General features: G+C 40.4%; 1 protein-coding gene across 2 annotated transcripts in view; it reads left to right on the top strand.

Annotated features, from left to right (window-relative positions):
• RASA3 (RAS p21 protein activator 3) overlaps positions 1-19,314 on the top strand; it is a 131,454-nt gene that overhangs the window by 59,271 nt on the left and 52,869 nt on the right. For both annotated transcript variants that reach the window (XM_048327276.1, XM_048327285.1), the window contains exons 4-5: positions 2,027-2,121; positions 14,272-14,348. In XM_048327276.1, the coding sequence (XP_048183233.1) occupies positions 2,027-2,121; positions 14,272-14,348 (172 nt within the window). The remainder of the gene's footprint in view (positions 1-2,026; positions 2,122-14,271; positions 14,349-19,314) is intronic.

The following is a 19,314-nucleotide window of genomic DNA, read 5'->3' on the forward strand; positions in this document are numbered from 1 at the left end:
TAATTTCAATGAGGTCCAAAGCAGTTAGTGGAAGGTCATGCATTTAAATGCATTCCTCTCAAAGTGTTTTAGAGAAACTAGGTTCTCCACAAGCCACTATAGCTGGAGAATAAAAGTAGAAGCTTTGAAAAAATAATCATGCCATAGATTCTCAGCAGAGTAACTTGTCGTCTTCTGTTCAGCACAGTTCAGATTTCTTATTTACCCTTCCTGACATATTATTTTGTAGGTTTGTGTAATTTAATTATTGCTTTTTTTAAGAAGTTTCAAGCGGCTTGCTCTGCATATCCAATAAAGAGTCTGGTAATGTGTCTCCCTTGTTAATCTCCCTTGTTAATTAGTTAAATGTTTGCCAGGAGATGGATCTGATAATCTCTAAAGGACAGGCAGTGAGAGGATGGTGCTGAGGGCACAATGAACAAGACTTGGGAATAATGGGTCAGAAGTTCTGAAAAGGAAGCTAGAGCAGAAATCCTGGCAGATACTATGGAGGGCAGCTGTGGAAGAATAGCAGGGTAGTTTAGGAACTGGGACTGAAAATCTGGAAACTGTCACCAGAAGCAGCCTGAGGTGACAGAAGAATGCAGCTGCAGCATGGTATGGGGTGTAGCCCAGCAAACAGGAGGGCTGGGTGAAGCTATCCAGCTGAAGGAAATGGCTGTAAATTGAGGGAATGCTGGTGTGTAATAACTTGCTGCTAGGACTTCCATAAACTTCTAGATTTCAGAAGGGAAGAGTGCTTTGTGTTTGCCCCTTTTGTAGTCTTTGATCATGTGGTGTTTTTTTTTTTTTCTTTTTAAATGTATTCTGTTAATGTTTGCTGGGGTAATGTATTACTGACATCTGGTCAAACTGCATGAATTTAGGTAGTGGTAATCTTTTTCCCACAAAACTATATCCATTGGTGAATGTCATCTAACAATGTTTGGTTAAAGGAAGTCTGTGTTTTTGTAACAAAGCAGTGGTTGCAAACTGTATGTGAGCAACTCATCTAGCGGCAAAAGTCTGTTCAACCACATTGCCAAACCCCATCTTCCTCGAGCCTTGTGAATGTCTCTGACTGCCCTGGATTCTTTCACTTTGAACACGCTGCTTTGCTCAGTGCCTGGGGAGCCACCCAACCCAAAGCAGCTTTCTGAGGATCACGAGCTCCTCAGGCATGCCATGCTCAGATTTGTGTATACAAAGAAAGACACTTGGAAAAAGTTTCATTGTCCCTCAGAGAGTGCTTTGCATACTGCCTGAGAGATACTGGGCAGGACAGAAGTGTCTGCATTGACCCTTTGCATCCATGTGGGCTGTTAGTTCACAGTGTGGGACTGGGTGCTGTTACCACACCTACCAAAACAGCTGATTTGGTAGTGGTAACAGTGGTATAAAAAGGTGAGAGTTAAAGCTCTTCAGTGTTTTGGGGTGAGTTTCCCCCCCTGCTTTTCTCTACAGTCAGGCATAGCCCTTGGGTGGCTCTGGGTTGCATAATGGGAAGTCTGAAGGATTTGAGGGAGAGAGAGAGGTTGACAGGGCCCCAAAATGCAGATGTGGGAATCTGCTGTGACTTGACATCTCTAGTTGTTTTCCTTCTAGAAAGCTGTATAGTGAAATGCCTCATCCTGAAGTACTGTTGACAATAACATACGGACAGAACCTTTAATTTGGGATTGTTACAGACATCAGCCTCAAAAAAATGCTTGCTTGCAACAGTTTCCAGTCTTTTCTTCCCACAATTTTAATTGCATGTCAGAGAAGTAATGATGACATTTTTGCTATAATCATATTTACAAGCTTGTCCATAGTGTCTAGTGCTTCACTGTGTTAGGTGAGTAGGACTTTAGGAATTTTCAAGTCATTCACAAAATGCAGTGGAAAAAGATGCTCATCATTATGTATTGTGATAATAATCACAATAAAGCCTTTCTTGGATAGGACAGGCCCTAAATCATTGTTTTAAAACCTGGTTTTGATGGAAATATATCTTGGGAGAGCTACAGCATGTCTTAAACTGTGCTTCTGGTTTGTTTTATTTCAGGAAAGGTAGCTATACAGAAAGAAGATCTGCAGAAGTATCATAACAGAGACACCTGGTTTCAACTGCAGCATGTTGATGCTGATTCAGAAGTACAGGTGAGATGGTTAAAAAAATATCTTGTCAAAGGAGTATTTGTAACAAGGCCATGGAATTTTTATGGGTTTCATAGCTCTAGGACAGATGTGTTGCTTCCCTACAAAAAGAACCATTAGTATGGTTTGGGTTTTAGTGATAAGTATAGGGTGGATTACAAGTGTGCGTGAGTCACTGGGGGTCAGGATTCTGCCCACAGAAATAATTAAAACTACGTGAACTATCAGGGTCACTGATACAAGGAGGGGTGTGTTTATCTCAGGTATCAAATAACTTCAGGCCCTATAAATAATGGTTGATTCCTCAGGCAGCGGAGCCATCTTGAAAATAGTACCTGCAGGTACTGCTTTAAATAGTTATGTTGGCAGGTTGCCACAGAAACAGTAACAAGTGCATCTTAGATGTGAAAAACATTCCTTGCCAGATTTCTAGGCCCTCTTCCAAACGGTGGGAATGCTGATAACTGTATTACTTCAGCTCTAAATTACATTTAGGGTTTGGTACTTTGCAAATTTTTGTACACAGTGAGACTCCTCTTTTTGTACTCGCCCTCTTTTGAAGCAGATTCTGTTTTCTGTTACGACATTAGGTCTTGTGAAAACAGTCATTATAACAAAGCAAGAAATCAAAATGATGTAGCAGGATACTGTGCCAGTTACTTTTTTTTTTTTATTCTCCTGTAAGTGTGTATTAGAGATCACTTTTGAACCACAATATTTGTTTAGGAGGAGACATGAATGTCTGACCTGCACAAGGGGAAAAGCCTCTTAGATAATTCCATGTGGTAGGGTTGGACACAGTGTCTTGGCTTTTCAGTCTGCTTGCAAGTCTGCACATACCAGGCTGGAAAATGACACTTAAAATGCACACACATTCCAACATACAGTATGGTCATGTGTGGTGAAGCATATGTGAAAATACATGCAAGATTAGGTTGTCTTTTTGTTTGGAGAGCCAAATAATATACTGTTGTGCATGTGATATAAAGAGAGCCTCAGGACAGCCTGTTCAGCCTGTGGCACTCTCTTGTAAAATATTGATCCTCTTTAATGCCACATTTCAGTGTCGCTAGTGATGGAAAGGCTTTTAACAGGCTTTTAACTATGATATCTATTCTGTTTACCCTGGTCTCCCTCTCTTCTTACCCCAAAGCCTCTTATGACAGGACTTTTAGAACAAAAGATTGAGTGTTTATTTCCTGTAGGATATGAAAACTTTCCCTTTGTAATTTATCAGTTGAAGAAGGCAATATTTAGATAAGCTTCTGCACTGTTTATTTTGTTACAATATTTATACAGAGTGAGTTTGTGGAAGCTTTTTAGACCAGGGGACTTTCTAGGGCAGCACTGGTAATGTAAGTTGCAGGCAGCTCTAGCTTTTGGAGGGATGAGGAGCGCAGTATTTGCTGGAAAGCATGTTCTCTGTTTGTAATTGTACAGTTTTTCACTTCCTCTGTTTGCATCCTTTCAAGAGCCCAACTGTTAAAAGCTGTTTCTGGGCTCCATGATAAGCATTTATTACAAGTAGTGTAAATGCGATTACATGATACTCTGATTTTATCCATTTACTTAAATGTTCCTTGGTCTTTATGTTGAGTCTGCAGGAGGTCTTGGTTTTCCATAATAGTGGGAGCAGACTTGTAAATATTTTGTATGAATTCTCATGCAAGTGAAGATAGCCAAATGAAATATTTTTGTGTTTGAATCTTTTACATTTTCAGTATCTCAGTTGTCCATCTAAGCACTTTTTCATTTGTAAGAGAAAATAGAATACTTGTGTTAATGGTGAGTACTTATACAATGTTACTCAGTTTTCTTCCAATTTTAAGGAAAATAGTTTAAGAAATTTTTAGTAGTTAAAATTTGCAGTGAATCATGTGAATACTAGTATAAAGGCAGTTTTAACATGCCAACTATTAGTTTTATCATTCTAGCAGTTGTTCCAATGTAATCTAATGGATTACACATTGAGCCAGATTCCAGGGAACTCCTGCATCTTCTGGTTTTGTCAGCCAGTGGCTGTTGGACTATTTTCCATGTTGTAGATCAATTCATGGCTATTTAGTTATGCATCACAGCACTTTATTGAGGTAAGCCATTGTCACTCCCACACTTTGAATACAGTGAGAGTAAATGTCAGAAAGAATGTGACTTGCTTGAGGTTATACAGTCAGACTGAGAAATTAAAAAAGAGACCAGGTTTCTAATTATTTCTAATGCATTAGGCCATGATATGAAAGGAACTGGGTAAGAATAATAAACCTGTGAGGGACTTAATCTTTACCCTGTGCAGACTCTGAAAATACCCAGGTTTTAAGCAGACCAGCCAGCACAGTCAGAAACTGAAAACCACCTGAGAAACAATGGATTGTTCAAATATTGGTGATATTGGATGCTGTGTTTCTTGTGGCCCGCTTCTGGGATGTGTTACCTCATTTTTCAGAACAGAAAGATTGATTTGAAATTACAGATAACATCTGTGATGTAAGAACTGATATTTTGAGCTATCTGAAGTTTCATGAGAAGAATTTAAAAGTTTATTCAACATGGTTTGTACCTCATTTGTATGAGTTCCTGTGTACTTAAAAAAATCAGAAGGTAAGTGTTAATGTTGTATAATTTCACATATTGTTTCCAAGGTGTTTAGCTCAAAACTTTGAATCCAGTTTTATGGTTTTACAACATTGCCAATTCTTACTGTCTTGTAAAGGTGCTTTGTATTGTCAGGAGTGAGATTATGGCTTCATAAATTTTATTGCAGATAAGGATGCTACTGACGGCAGGACTCGCATTAATTGTCAGACTACACAGATACGAGTATTACTGTCAGATGCTTTAATGCCACTTCCATTTATTGCTTGATAGCAAGTAAAGGAGTCTGGCATGATTGTTCATGTTGAAGAAAGAGTGAGGGCATTGTCTGTCTAGGCTGAGTGCTGCTAAGAGGCCTGTGATCTCACCACCACCTCGTGTTCAGTGTCACATGGAGCCGTACAGGTGGGACTGTGCAGCTGCTCAGCCCATAGATGCAGAGCAGGCATTACCCACATACCTTTTGTGGGTTTGGTTTACCATTTGGTCTAGCAAACCTACCTAGTGAGACAATCAGCATCATCAGGTGCATCTGAGTTTCCCTTCGCCAGAGTCAGTGGGAAACAGCAGCTACCAGAACGCAGTGCTGTGTCATTCAGCAGCGGGCTGTAACTGCACCTTGAAGTTGACAGGCTTTTACTCTGTTGGTACATCAGTGCCCCCACATTTTACTGGCTGGTTTTGCTCTCACTAGTTTGAAATAACACATTGCATATTCTGCTCTAGTCCTGTCAGTGGTTACCCTGGATGCTGTTGAGATATAGCTGCATGATAAAACAGCAGTTGTGCTCTAGGTGATTAAGTTTGAGCTGCTCTGTGGAGAACAAATGATGAAACTCCAACTTGTATTTGTGTTTGGCATACATGATATCTGAATATTTCCTTTGTAAATATAGAATAAAATGTTAAATGTGATGGGGAAGTTTTCTCATACACAGTGCAGAATGGAAGTTGACAGCAGCTATTAATGCATAAATTATGGCTTAACTTTCCAGATTGAAAAACTTGTTCTGAAAGTATGAAGCTATAACCAGGTGGGTTTGTGCACATTTAGCTGAAGGAATTTTAAGTTCCCATCTTCTGATGGAGCCTCCCTCCTCCTCAGTACTGTGCCCAGAGTTAAATGCCCAGTGTCTGACAGTACAAGAGCCCAAGCCTTTCGGTGAGAAGTAGAACAGGAATTGAGCCATTACTGAAAATGGTTTAACTTTTGCGTTGAAATAGATGATGAACAATCAGGCAGCTTCAGCTGGGAGGGGCTAGCAGCAGAAGAGACAACATTGTAAGCTGCTTGAGGACAGCACGAGCATGATGTTGCGCACTTTACATGGCATGTGTTTCTTTTCTACTAGTCATTTGTCTTTCAGGACCTGCTGTATTCTCATTGTCATGCTTTTTGAGGTCTGGAAGCAAAAATTGCCATGCTATTGTGTGTACATCTGTTTTGATCCATGAATGTTTTCCTTTTCTTCACAGAAGGAAGTTCACCCAACAGTAACTGATTCAGATATTTGCCTAGGGCTGTAGATGACAGATGCTCTCAGTGGTCCGTGTGTTCTCGGTGGAATTTAAGCGCAAGTGCACATGCAGTCTTTAAAAGGCCTTTCCGGGTTTTGAGTAGTTTTCCCCTTAATTTTTTTTCACATTAAGTTCATAGTTCAAGTCTGTTTTGTGAAGTTTGAGCTTTGCAGCCTAAATACCCCTTGTGTACGTGTAATCATTGAAGTGGTTAAAGATCCAGAGATATTCTGATTAATATCTGTATACTCCAAGCCATGTAGTCTGTATATGCCAAAGTGGGGGAGACTTGCAAGGAGAGTTAGATTATTCTGACATCTTTTCCTGTGCAGGCTCTTGTTTTAAAAGTTCCCCTTTTCAAGTGTGCTTTGAGTTGCTTTCTCTGCCTCACTGACAAATGTGAAATAGTCATGTCCTCTTACAGCTGGCTTTTCAGTATTAAATGACAGAATGCTTTTCCAAAGCCAGTTGTGCTCAAGGTCTTATGTAAAAGTCATTGTTGGGGCAAAAAAAGTCTGACAAAAACTTGAAAATTGCTCATTTCCCCTTCCTTCTCATAAGAACTTTGATGTGTTTGAGATATCTATTTGGCTATCAACTTAATAAAAATAAAAGGCATGTAAAGGGCAGATAACCAACACTGAGGAAGCAAATTGTCTCACATTTTAACCTTCTGTACTCAAAGCTTTGTGCAGAAGATTTACTGATGTTAAGTGCTTTCTTCAGACACCAAAGGCCTTTCCTCTTCCTTTCACCACATTAGCATTTTGTCTATGCAGGCCTTTGACTATTGTTGATTAAACATGCCTGTTCTTGAGTATGGACTGGTGTCATGTGGTATACTAGACTTCATTAATGGAAAACATTTACGGGTATGTTTGGAGAGTGCACCTAAAATCCTCTTGTCCTGCTGGACATAACTACTGGCTCTGAAATGCTGCCTGTATATTAGCTAAAAGGATCTAGCTAATGCATGGTGTGCTCCTCAAAAAAACCTTTCATTTGTGTCAGCACCTTCCCATTGAATGCAAGATCTGTATCCCAAGTGTCAGGCTTCATGAATGAAATCTTGGCCTTCTCAGGGTGGGAGTTTTGCCATGAGTTCATCAGAGCCAAGGTTTCACCCCAAACTTTTTAATTAGCTCTTCTTCATTCAGTCTTGTGTGACAGAGAAGTTTATCCCAGATCTGTGGAGGAAGCTGGAAGTGTTATTTTATTATTTTTATTCACCTTGCCGAAGTTTCCAAGGTCTCTCCTGTATCTGCCTGCTTCCTGTTCTATATAAATCAATGCTCTTTGTGTAAGTGGAGTAAGTCATGTTGATCTGTGATGGCTCTGTTGCTAATTGCTACTTAAGAATGTGTTTGAAGATACAAGATATAACTGTCTTTAGGAGCAACTGTATATGGCAGTTTCACTCCAGTAATTGAGAGAATTACATTGTCTGTTGAACAGTTAAGAGCATTGCATGCCCACTGTCCGACACTGATATTGACTACCTTTTTGTAGGTACTTAAATACTTCTAGCATAAAAATGAGTCACTGACACATTTTGTACAACCTACTGTAAGCATGGGTAAATGCAAATTGTAAAAAGAAGCAGCTGCTTCCAGTTTTGGTATCAGCTTTCTACCACACACAGGAAACATGGGTGTTGCCCTCTGTATTTTGAACAGTGGCACTTAAGTTTCTGTCTTCTAGTTGTTTTGAAGAGAGATCACATGTCTGTTTTGATAGGGTGGGGAGATTCTCAAGGCTAAATGTCTACTGACAAAACTACTTGAGACAACTGAACCATGCATCAGCAATGGTAAATAATGTTTGTGGTAAAGGGAAAGAGCAGCTATTGACCAGATCCTGCTTTGTGGCAAGACTTCCTCCCTATACGAATGTAAGAGCACAGAATTCAGACTTATCAGCACAAAGGGCCAAGACAGTCAATCAGGTTTTGATCTATTGCTCTTCAATAGCTAGTCTATAACATGGCACGTGGTGAGGAGCACCTATTGCTGAACAAGGAGTGTACGTGGTTTTAAAGTAACATACATGGGTTTTGTATCTGCAGAACATAATTTGTCTGGGGAAATGAAACCCTTTCACTTACAACATCTACGTATTATATCCCATCAAACTATTTGAGAGGAAAATGTGATTAATTATAAGGATTTTGACCATATGGCAGTATTCTTTCTTTAGAGAAACAGGAAGGTTAACATTATGCCATGTGAAGTTGTTTGCCAGTTACTGAGCAATTCTGACATGCTTGCACATATGGAGAGCAAGCAGATATCAGTTCCGCTTTGCTTAGCATTTATGAATCCGTGCAGTGCTGAATAGAGCTGCTGCACTTTCCTCAGCAGTCAGCTGGGTTTTGTTCCAGTTTCTTGTGTGCTGCACTGTGGTCCAGCAGGCAGGCTGTGATCTCTAGCATGATCCTTAGACCTTTCCCAGCCGCCTGCTGCCCTCTGCTAAAGGAAGAAGCAGCTGTTAGACGCAGCAAATGTAGACAGCAAACAAACTCCTTCCTCCTCCTGCTCTCAAACCCGCTGTTAGGCCTGACCTTATGTGAGGCTGCTGGTAATTCTGCAGGGCTGGATTTACCTAAAGCAGTAGTTGTCCCCTTGGTCTTTCCCACTCCCTCAAGGGCAGCATTTAGTGAGCCCTTAGGGTTTGGCTCAGTTTTCTTGTTTGCTTTTAAGTTTTGCTGATGGCAGAAAGTGACTTCTCATGAAGTTGGCTGAAAAGGCTTCAGAGTAGACAGAATCTGCCCAATAACATTTGCTATATCCTGAAATAAAATTTGGAAACACTGAGAAAGCAATGGCACGGGTTATTCCCTAGTTTGGAATGGTCTGTGTGCAGCACTGAGTTCTTCCAATGCTCATTTCTCCAGACAATTTGGAGCAAGGGAAAATAAACCAACACACCACTGTTACCACAGTCCTGAATTTGAGACTCCAAAAAAAATGCGGTGCTGGCATGAGTCAGTCATGAACTGTGGTTCATGTCACCTGCTTAGCCTAGTGCTCTCCTACAACTCATGTCTGTTACATCCCTTCCCTCCTCCATCTCCAGGAGCTGGGGTGAGACTGCTTGCAGTCACACTCTACCAGCAGGATGAAGAGTAAGGAGCCAAAACTGGGTCCCAGTCCCTCTTTCCACACTACTCAGCAATGAGCAGAGTTGAGCTGTACTGGGAAAAGTGTCCCCATATGGGATAAATGTTTGGAAAAACTTTCATGCAGGTGCACTCCCACCTTGGAAGGGAAAGTTCCCAGCAAAATTGGGTAGGCTAGTGAGAATTAGGAAGGTGGGTGACCACAAACCTCTCGTCCAGCAGATTTAATAGTAAACAATACCTTATTTTGGGTTTTTTGTGACATTAACTTTGTTCTTTTGTAGAAGAGTGAATTACTATGCTGTGTGAGCCCTGGATATTAAGATGATTGACTTGATACTTAATATTCAAGCAAACTGTGTATTTTCTGGTTTTGTTTAAAGTCAGCAGTGAAGACTTGTTCTTTTCCTTTGATGTTTTTAAAAAGGAAAGATTTCTAAAAATTTGACAGTAACAAAAAGGATGGAGGCCTGCTTGATACTTGATTAAAAATGGTTTAGGAAATTTCAGTCGATTTGGCTCCTGTCTTTTGAACTTAGGCAGACTTGACAGTCTTGTGTGCATCTTCTAGAACCTCAGATAGGCACAGATGTTCCTGGTATTTGTCAGTGCTTTTTCATAAATATTTCTCTGAAAAACCTGATTGCATCTGTTTTGAGCTAGGTCGGATGTTGCATCTGAATCTGCAGTCACTGGTTCACGTGGGGTGTGTCAGATTCCAGGGCAAAATGTGTGCAGGTAACTGCACTCTGACATGGCTCCCAGTGGTGTCCTGGTGACCTTGCAAACACTGCCTCTGAGGCCTTGTTCAGGTCTGGCATAAAATTGTTTTATGCCAGGATGGCAGAACTTAGTCATAAGAGCAACTTTAGGATAATCTGTGGTCATGCATTTTCTTTTCCTTCAAAGTATTGTGGTTAAATGAAACCACAAATTTGCAACTGGTGGAAACATGATACAGGTAGGAAGGGTTTGTATGCCCTTATGTGCTTTATAACTGTTTTCTGGTGTTTCAATCCACAGCGACTCCCAGCTTCATCCCAAGCAGAAAGGAGGTGGTTGGAGACAGGCTTTTCCTGTATCTATAAAACCAGGACTTTAGGTGTGCTTTTTCTTTTCTTTGCCAACTTGAGATCAGTTTCAGTTTAGTTTTCAGGTAACTGAGTGTGTAGTAAAGGTTAAGATTTAACAAGCATAGTATAATTTGTTTTCCTCAGTAAGGCCTTTCACAAGTTTTTTTTTGTTACTGATTTCCTTTTGAATACTTTCTGCTTCCCTACAAGAAATTCAGTCATCTGATGGCTTCTTTAATCAATAACTGAAAACTGGAAGCTGAGTGGCCCCATTATGTGGTGTTAGATGTGGTTAGGAAGGAGGTGCAACCTGTGAACCCACCCTCCATATCAGCTGGAGCTGATGGAAAAGGAAGTGTTCAGCAGTTGAATTGGCACTCCTTCAGCTTGTTCCTTGAAAAGGGGTCCTACCCTTCCGAAGGAGAAGGTTATGCTAATAAGCATAGCTGCTTCTAGGAACACCCTGAAATATATTTGTTAATGGAAGTGTTTTGAGTAATTGATACATTCTATTTCAGAATTGTCAAACCTCCAGATTTTTTCTCAGAATTTTTTTGCTCTGCTAAAGGGAAAAAAGCATTATAGCCTTATAATGCAGGACTGAGCCTAGACTCAATCCCTGGCTCCAAAGGAGGGATTCTCTCCGAGCAGGATGAAGCCACCGTTTCAGTTTGCGGTAAAATGGATTTTTTTTGTTGTTCTGTTGCATTGTCTAATCTTTCCTGCTTGTAAACTCTGCAGATCTACTACAATAGAAGACTCTTGTTGTTATTGCAGTAGTTCTTTTAATAATAAAAATATTAATTTATTTTTTACAAATTGCCAGTCAGAGATCATGGCAATTCTGTTTCTGTGGTACATTTAATCCATTCTAGGTTGACCTTCTTGTTGATTAGATTAACTTTTGATCTTATGATACTGATTTATTGCAGTTTTCTGTCTTCCCTTTGCTAAATGAATTAGCTGGTGTTTTGTAAACCCAACTAATGCCATTGCTCAGGAGTGAATTTATTCAGATGAATTCTTATGTTTTGTGTAATGGTATAATTGATTTAGGAAAAAGTGTTCTGTTTATATAAGAGTTACATTTTCTGTAAATTAAGCCTGCAAGTGTGTTAGTGTAGCCTTATTTCAAGGTATTTGAGTTTTTAACTGGAAGTAAAACATTGGAAGGTGTTTTGGGAATAGTTGTAGGCTGCTGTTCCCAGTGATCCCATGACCTCTGTTTTGCTCTAGGAAGCTTGGAGTCACTTTTTGAATAGCTGGCCATTTTCAAAGCTTTCACAAGAGAAAGATGAAAACTACAAGAAAAAATGGCTTTTAGCCCAGAAGAGGCAACACTATCATTTTATGCTTAATGTAGGTAGGAAAATGTGTGAAATACTGCTGATTTTTATAAAGATCTTTTTTTCAACCTAATTTCTGAAATGAGGAGCTTCCATTTTACTCAATCTGTGTGAGACTGAGCAAATGGCCACTTGAAGTTTGCTCTCAGGCTCATCTTAAGTGCATTGAAGCATTCCTTCCTGAGAAGGGTCAGTCTCACTTTTAAGACCAGCAGAAATATTTCTATAAAAGCATTTTCATACCTTGGTATTTTTCTACAAAGGGATATTTTCTCTGAAGTTGCAAAATCTCTGGTTTTGACTCTTAATTTCTTCAAAACTTGTATTAATGTTGATTTCTCTGGTAAAGGTAGTTTGCAGAGTATCAACAAAGATTGCAGTAGTGGGTTTTACAGGTTAATAATATGAATTTACTTTCCAGAGACTAATGGTTTACATCCTGTAATAGAATATGTGGCCAGTGGAAGAGAGAGCATTGAAGAGTAAGGAAAATACAGTAAAACAAAAGCCAGAAAGCTGTTCTGCTTAAGCAGAGTTCTTAGCTGGTTATGTGCCCAGCCCTTGTCATGTGCAGCTACAGTGGGCATTGCAGTGGTACTGAGTCCTTAAGAACTGGGTCTAGAAGTGGCTTTATGCATTTGTGCAGAGAAATCCTGTTCTTATGCATGAGGACAGGCTTCAGTTTGGAAGCTTATGACAGATGCTGACTTTGGCACACACTGACAGGGTGAAGGAGTGACCTGTGACACTGAAACACAAATCAGGAGTGGCAGCTAAATGCAACATGTCTGGTTTGTGCATTGGGGGTGGTGGTGGTTTAATTATTTTGTTTAAAATTCTGCAGAAGACACATGGCAGAAGCCTTGTTTTGAATTCACACAGACATTTGGGTTCTTCCCTGTTCAAAATGCCAGCAAGCTGCTGCGGTGCCTCTGCAACTTTATACAGATTGGAGAGGTTGTCTTCCTTGTTTTCTGGATGAACACCAGTATCATATGTCACATGTACTTGAAGGGTCTGTGTTCCAGCCCTCAGATAGGAAAAAGTGTTACTGAGTCAGAGTACTGAAGGTGTAAGTAGAGGATAAAGGTTTGTGGAGTGAGAGCGTGAAGTGTGTGTTCAAGGTAGTGCAGAAAGAATGGTGCTGAATAGGGGATATACACTAGGAAGGGGATAGAATGACTGTAGCAGGAAGAAACAATGTCTCATAGGCTTTTTCAGGACAAGTATTCAGGCACTGAGTCCAGTGTGTGCTTCTTAACATGAGAGGAGCAGGGAATGACCTTGGACTGAACTTCTGCATGTCCATGCTACTTAATTGTTGCTGCACTCCTTGCAGTGCTTTGGACTGTCTTCACCAGCTTTTGTCCAGACAAATCTGCTGTAGGGAAAGGGAATCTTAGCAGCATAGGTGCAACTTGAGGCCAGAGTTTCATCTTGACTCTCCTCTGTTGCCCAGGATGGACATTCTCATAGAGCAGGAGATTGCTGTAACTAGTCACAAGAGATAGGGAAGTTGCTGGCAAGAGTTTTGGTCCTGTGCAGAAAGATCAAAGGTTGAATTTGGAAGATCTTATAAAAGGGGTGGCAAGAGAATTTTGTGTGATTTGAGGTAAAGATATTATCCACATTAGAGCTGTGACTAATTAGCAGGGTGGATTTTAGCATCCTTTATTACAAAGGGTGGAGGGGAGATAGTTATGAAAATGAAAGGCTCGATTTTGCCTATGATATTTTGCAGAAGATGACTTGGCACTGCTGACATGTCAGATTTGGTCAATAACAAAATGTATTTTGCATTTACTGTATACACACTGTAAAAGTGATGCTGAGTTTTTGTCAGTGGGATACTCACATTTTGAAATATAATGGAATTAATAAGAGGAATGCAATTGGTATTAATGTTTGCCTTTATTTTCTTAGCATATTGAAGGATAATATTTTGGCTCAAGTCATAATAAAGTTAATGTGATGGTAAGGAGTTGAAGACTGTGTAACTGAATACTAGCAACATGATTGAACACTTTTTGTGTTTTTTCAAATAGTTGTTTGATATAGTTTTATTGATACATGTCTTACAATTTATATTGCTTAATAGACTTTATTTTTACGATGTGTAAAACGTGTAGGTGTTAATTTATAACACACTTCCGTGATACCATTTTTAATGGTAGTGTTGCAGATATTTGCTTAATATTTAAAATGCTAATTGCAGATAAAGCTCCAACCCAACATTTCTGTGTCAAACTGTGGACACTCCATAGCCTTCAATTAGTACAACATATAGAGATAATATAATGGTGGGAATTATGCACCCAAATTTAGTTAAATGACTACTAGTCTGGATTCTCTGGAAGTTGAAGGACGTTAGCTATACAGTTCTTATTTAATCTTTAGACTTCTCCTGGAATTACTTGCACAAACTAGCTTGCTTTGGTTGAAGTTGGAATGGTGACTGCCTATACATAAAACTAACTTTTCATATGGTGTTTATGGTGTGTTTCAGGGGAAGGTCCACCTTGAGCTGAGACTGAGTGAAGTCATAACAGACACTGGTGTCGTCTGCCATAAGCTCGCAACACGGTAGGTCTTGAAATGTAGCAAACAGTGTGTGGTGCTTCATTTAAAAAGAGTTGGAGGAATCAAAACATTTATTTGGACACTGAATGTTCTTAATCAGAAATATCCATATGAATTTATAGGGTGTGAGATTGTTCTCATTTTCCCTTCTTTTTCTCCTCACAGAATCGATGTAATTTTCTTCCTAATAGTCTTAAATGTTAATAAATCCCTTATCCAGTTTAGTCATAGCATAAATACTATAAAGACATCAAAGGGTAATATTAATGTCCTTCTAATTTGCATTAAGGACCTTACGAGCTAAGTAAATTTGTAGCACAACTTACATGGTGAGAGAGTGTTACAGAGCTGGCTTAAAACAAAAGTTTGCCATCAGTTACTAAGGCAGCCTCAGAATCAGCCAATCCAGTCTCATTTAAGTTGAAACAGAGATGACACAGGACTCAAATGGCAATAAAGATTTCTCTGTCCTCTGAGGAGTCACTGCTCTCTGGCCACACCAAAGCCTTTCAGGTTACCTCAGAAGTAGTGGCAGAGCTGTTTGGCTTCTGTGAGGAATCTGCTTTGTGTTCTCAGTCAGAAGAGTGCTCTGCTAGGAAAGTTCTGACCAGCCCAAGTTTCAGACCAGTATTTAATATCATTTTGTTGCTGCCTTTGCTAAGACTTTGTCCTGGCAATTTTTACATCTAGGACCTGTTAACAAATGCAGGTAACCCATATGGTGACCTCCATTGCTGTAGGCCCATTCTTGATAGGAGGATGTGCTGGTGTAAGTGATCCTGCCTGCCTGTGCATGTACCCTCTGGCCATACAGGTCCTACCAGAGCACTGCAGTAGGTACATTCAAACTCTTTCTCTCTGCTGTGATGAGGCAGAGCGAATACCAGGGATAGTGTGGTGCAAGTTGCTGTGTAGGCTCTGAGCTCCTGTGAACTTGTTAATCAGGGCACAATGCTGCTGGAACACAGCTGTACCTTTTTGAGAACAAAAATTGCCATGTCAGTATAGCTGTGCACCACCTCTAGCTGCCACCTGAGGACTCTCATTATGTCATTTTTCAGTGCACAATTTGAATATGACCAAGTGATGATGGTCGCACACGTTCTGAGAAACCAGAGCTCAAACCTGTATCTTCCAAGTCCTAGGCTGTCATCTTGTGTTTAAGTGTTGTTTGTATTGCTATTGGTCCTAAGGCTTTGCGGGAGAGGGGGAAATAGAAGGTGGGAAAAGGCAATTTCTTCCCTTTCTGCTGTCAGAGGGGGTGTATGTGTGTGGGACATACAGGACAGTGGGTTTATCACTGAGCTTGGACTGTCCTCAAAGCAAGCCTGGAGGATACTGTGCTTAGAGAGGAAAAGGAACACAGTTGTCCTGATTACCATGTTGATGTGTTTTTTTGCTTTGGTCTTTCTGAAAGTGTCTACTGCACTCCTTAGATGTGATACAGCCACAGAGCCCTCTGTCCGTATCCTTTGAACCCTAATTGTGGATTGACACCCTTTGATGTCCGTGACTCTGCAAACACAGATTAACTGAAACATCCTTCCGCTCTTGTCTGTTTTGATTAGTTAGGTGGTATACTGAAGGACCTTCAGAAGTGTTTGCCTCTGTTTGTTTTATTCTGAGAGTGTGTCATACCACAGCCAGCTGTCTTTTAAAGGTTTTGTCTTCAGTTAAGTGGGACCTGGTAACATTACAGTACCAATGGATTTTTCAGTGAACTTTCTGAAATGCCAGAAATAGGTGTCTGAAAAGGTCCTTCTTAATACAAAATACATGCAGCTTCTTGCTTCATGAATAGCAGTAAGGCAGCGACTACTTTAACAGTGTGATTTTCTAGCTTTCTATTCATTTTGGCCAGACAGCTTTTAAATACTTACTCAAATTTTTGCTTATGTATTCTTGATTTGAAGACTATTCCATCAACTTTCTACAATGCAGAGAAAAAGACTTCGATTGGTTACAAAGCATTCTGTAACCATGATTTGCTAGGTATTGTTCACTGTATTAGCTTCAATGTGTAGAAAAATCATGAGGTTTTAACGACTGAATGATAATGAGCCCAGGTTTCTTAGAAATAAAATTTGAGAATCGGAGCTCAAGCAAGCTTTTGTCTGCTGCAACTACCTTTTCCCATTGCCACCTTCTCTTCAGTATCTGACCTGGACACTCTGGTCTTTCTAGTTTCCACATTTATTTGTTATTTGAGAGGTAAGGGAGACTAGAGCTTAGCAGTTCAAGTAAGAAAACTGGGAAAGAAGAATGTTTCTAGAGTATGTAGCTCAGTTAGTGCAAGTTTTCATGGCAATGTGTCTTAGGTGTGAGAAAGAAGGGAACGATGAAGGGGAATGATTACATCGGGGGGAAAAAAAAAGCACTTCAGAATGTAGTCCAGCATTTTCTCTATGCCACACTACTTGCTTCAGGAAGGTCTACAGCAAACTGCAGCTCTTAACATTTTTCCACATGATCTGAAATGTCTTTCAGGTTTATTCATAGATACCTTGGTTCTAGTGCTTAAGCATGTAAGAAAAGTGTGGTAATTAAACAACACTCAGCTAAATGTCTGTGTAGCTGGAATTTGCCAGTGAGGAGAGCAGCAAAGACAGGAGAGGCAGAACCTTTGTTAGAGGTAGGTCATGAGTGAAAAGCAGAGCCTAGGTTTTTTGGGGAAGTGCAGCTTCCAATTGAGTGTTGTGAAAATAACTGATTTTCTTGTGAATATCTCGTGGATGTTACAGTGAGCAAGTAAGACAAGGCTGTAAAAATATGCGCAAGAATCTGGAATCACTTCATCTTAAAAACTGACTTGTTCTGATGAATCTAATGCTTGTCCTGTGAAATTCCTTGACTCTGTTTAAAAAATATATATTTAGGGGTTTTTTTTAATGAAGCATTTAGCTACAAAGATAAACAATACCCTGCAAATGACCTCATAGATATAACTGGTTGAACAGTTCAGGTTTGCAAGGAGAACAAAACCTGCATCCAGTGGGGCAGCTGTTTAAAAATACCTTAGAGAGACTTGCTTTTTTAAGCCCCAGAATAGTGCTTGTTTTCAAAGACCACGTATGTAGGCTAAATGAAGACTTGGCCTAATTAGGAAACTTTTTTACCTCTCCAGAAAATAGGATCTTACCCATAGGTCTTTATCAGTGTGCCCTCTGAGCTTGTTCACATTGCTGCCACCTCTGCATTCCAAAAAGCCTGGAAAGCAGCTGGGGCTGAGCCAGCCTGCAGTCCCATGGAGCATGCTGTGAACAGTCAGCTGGATGAATGAATGGAAAAAATTCATCTGAATGGAAGGGCAAATTAAAATATTTAAGTGCTGAGCTCTTGAACATTAAGTAGTAGATTATTAAAAAATGCAGAAGGCAAGTGTGCTTCCCCTGCAGAGGAAGCAAAAAATTCAGTTCAAAAACTGTTACCTAATAGCTGCTCCTTAGGAAGCATTCAATACTTTCATTTGGTCTTAAACCACGAAGCTGTTGTGCTTCATCAGAGGCCCTAGTCTCAGCCAGCTGCTACAGCACAATCTCCTGGACTGAATCCCCACAAAAGAGATTAAAAGGAGAAGCATTAGTGGATTTAAAAGTTACATTGATAGGACAGATGTAGGCACCACACTCACACTGCTTGTGTCCCCTGGCAACTTCTTCTGTCATACTCTGTAAGAGCCACAACTCTCACTTTGGATGCTCCTTCTGGGAACACTTGCTACTTGTGGGCTCCCTCTGTGGGACCTGGTGGAAAACCTGATGGTCCTTGTGACTGGCTGCCATAAGTCTGTTGTATCCCAGTTACAGGGCTTGGGATGCAGGCCCTTGATGTGTATGTTCACACTGTACAGAGAGAGCCTGCTGACCACAGACCCTTGCTGGAGTGTGTCAGATAAAGAACAACATGCATGGACTTTGTGGTCTGGTACCTTTCGGTATCTGCATTTGTACTAAATACTGTTGTGCCATGTAGTGAGTCCCCTTGAGTGTTGGGAAAAAGAAAGTCTTACTAAGTAGGTGTGGCTTCTCCCCTTTTTGTCTTTCACTCACAAAAGATCTCGCACTGTGTTCCTCCACACTTTTTGCAGCCACAGCCTTCTGCACAGTCAGCTGCTGCTTGTTATGACTATCAACATCTGGCCTCACCTTCCACTGGTTGTGAAGGCCATCTCTTGTTTGTCACCTGCCAGAAACGCACTTGTAATTTTATGAACATTTTTAAGATAGGCCACGGAAAGAAGTGGTCAAGACTTTCCCATGCTTCTGGCTGCTTGTGTCCATACACACCCCTTTGTGCTGACACACAGCTCCTGGCAGCTGCTTGTGCAATATTGTATTTTATTTTTTTTCCCCTCATGTTTTTTCAGCTGAAACAGGTTTTAATCCTGTGTATCCTAGAGACTGCACTTTCCTTTTTCTGTAGTGCAGAGGAAGGAAAATGACCAGGGAAAGATTCTCTTTCTGCAGCCATGCTGGATGGAAGTGTTTGAACTAAGTCATGAACAGTGTGTGTGTAGCCATATTACATGAATACGTCTGAAAATCAATGGTATGTACTTCTCCCTAAATTTTTTTTATGAGCCACCACTTCCCACATACAGAAACTTTTCCTGCTTTACAACCGAAGTACTCGGAAAGGATCCCTAGACTTTTTGTGAACCTTTCCCCACCATTGCTAGAGCTGTTTTTGGACAACATATTTGTGTTTAGCACAGAAAGGTGGTTCCCCAGAGGCTTTAAGGCCTCGGGGCTGTCCAGACAACTTTGTCTCATCTGTCAGATTCACACAGGCAAGGGACAGCAGATACATGCATTTGTATTTATTTAATAAAGAGGAGGGCTCCTGTAGATAGCTTTGTAGCATTCTGTAGCCTTTGCTGTGGTTAAGTGACTAGAGGCAACATTTAGAAGCAGTGTTCTGTATTTAGCAAGATGACATCTTGCAGCATGCCTGAAGGAACAGGCCACTG

Source organism: Corvus hawaiiensis, chromosome 2, assembly GCF_020740725.1.
Source record: "Corvus hawaiiensis isolate bCorHaw1 chromosome 2, bCorHaw1.pri.cur, whole genome shotgun sequence".
Taxonomy (NCBI): Eukaryota; Metazoa; Chordata; class Aves; order Passeriformes; family Corvidae; genus Corvus; species Corvus hawaiiensis.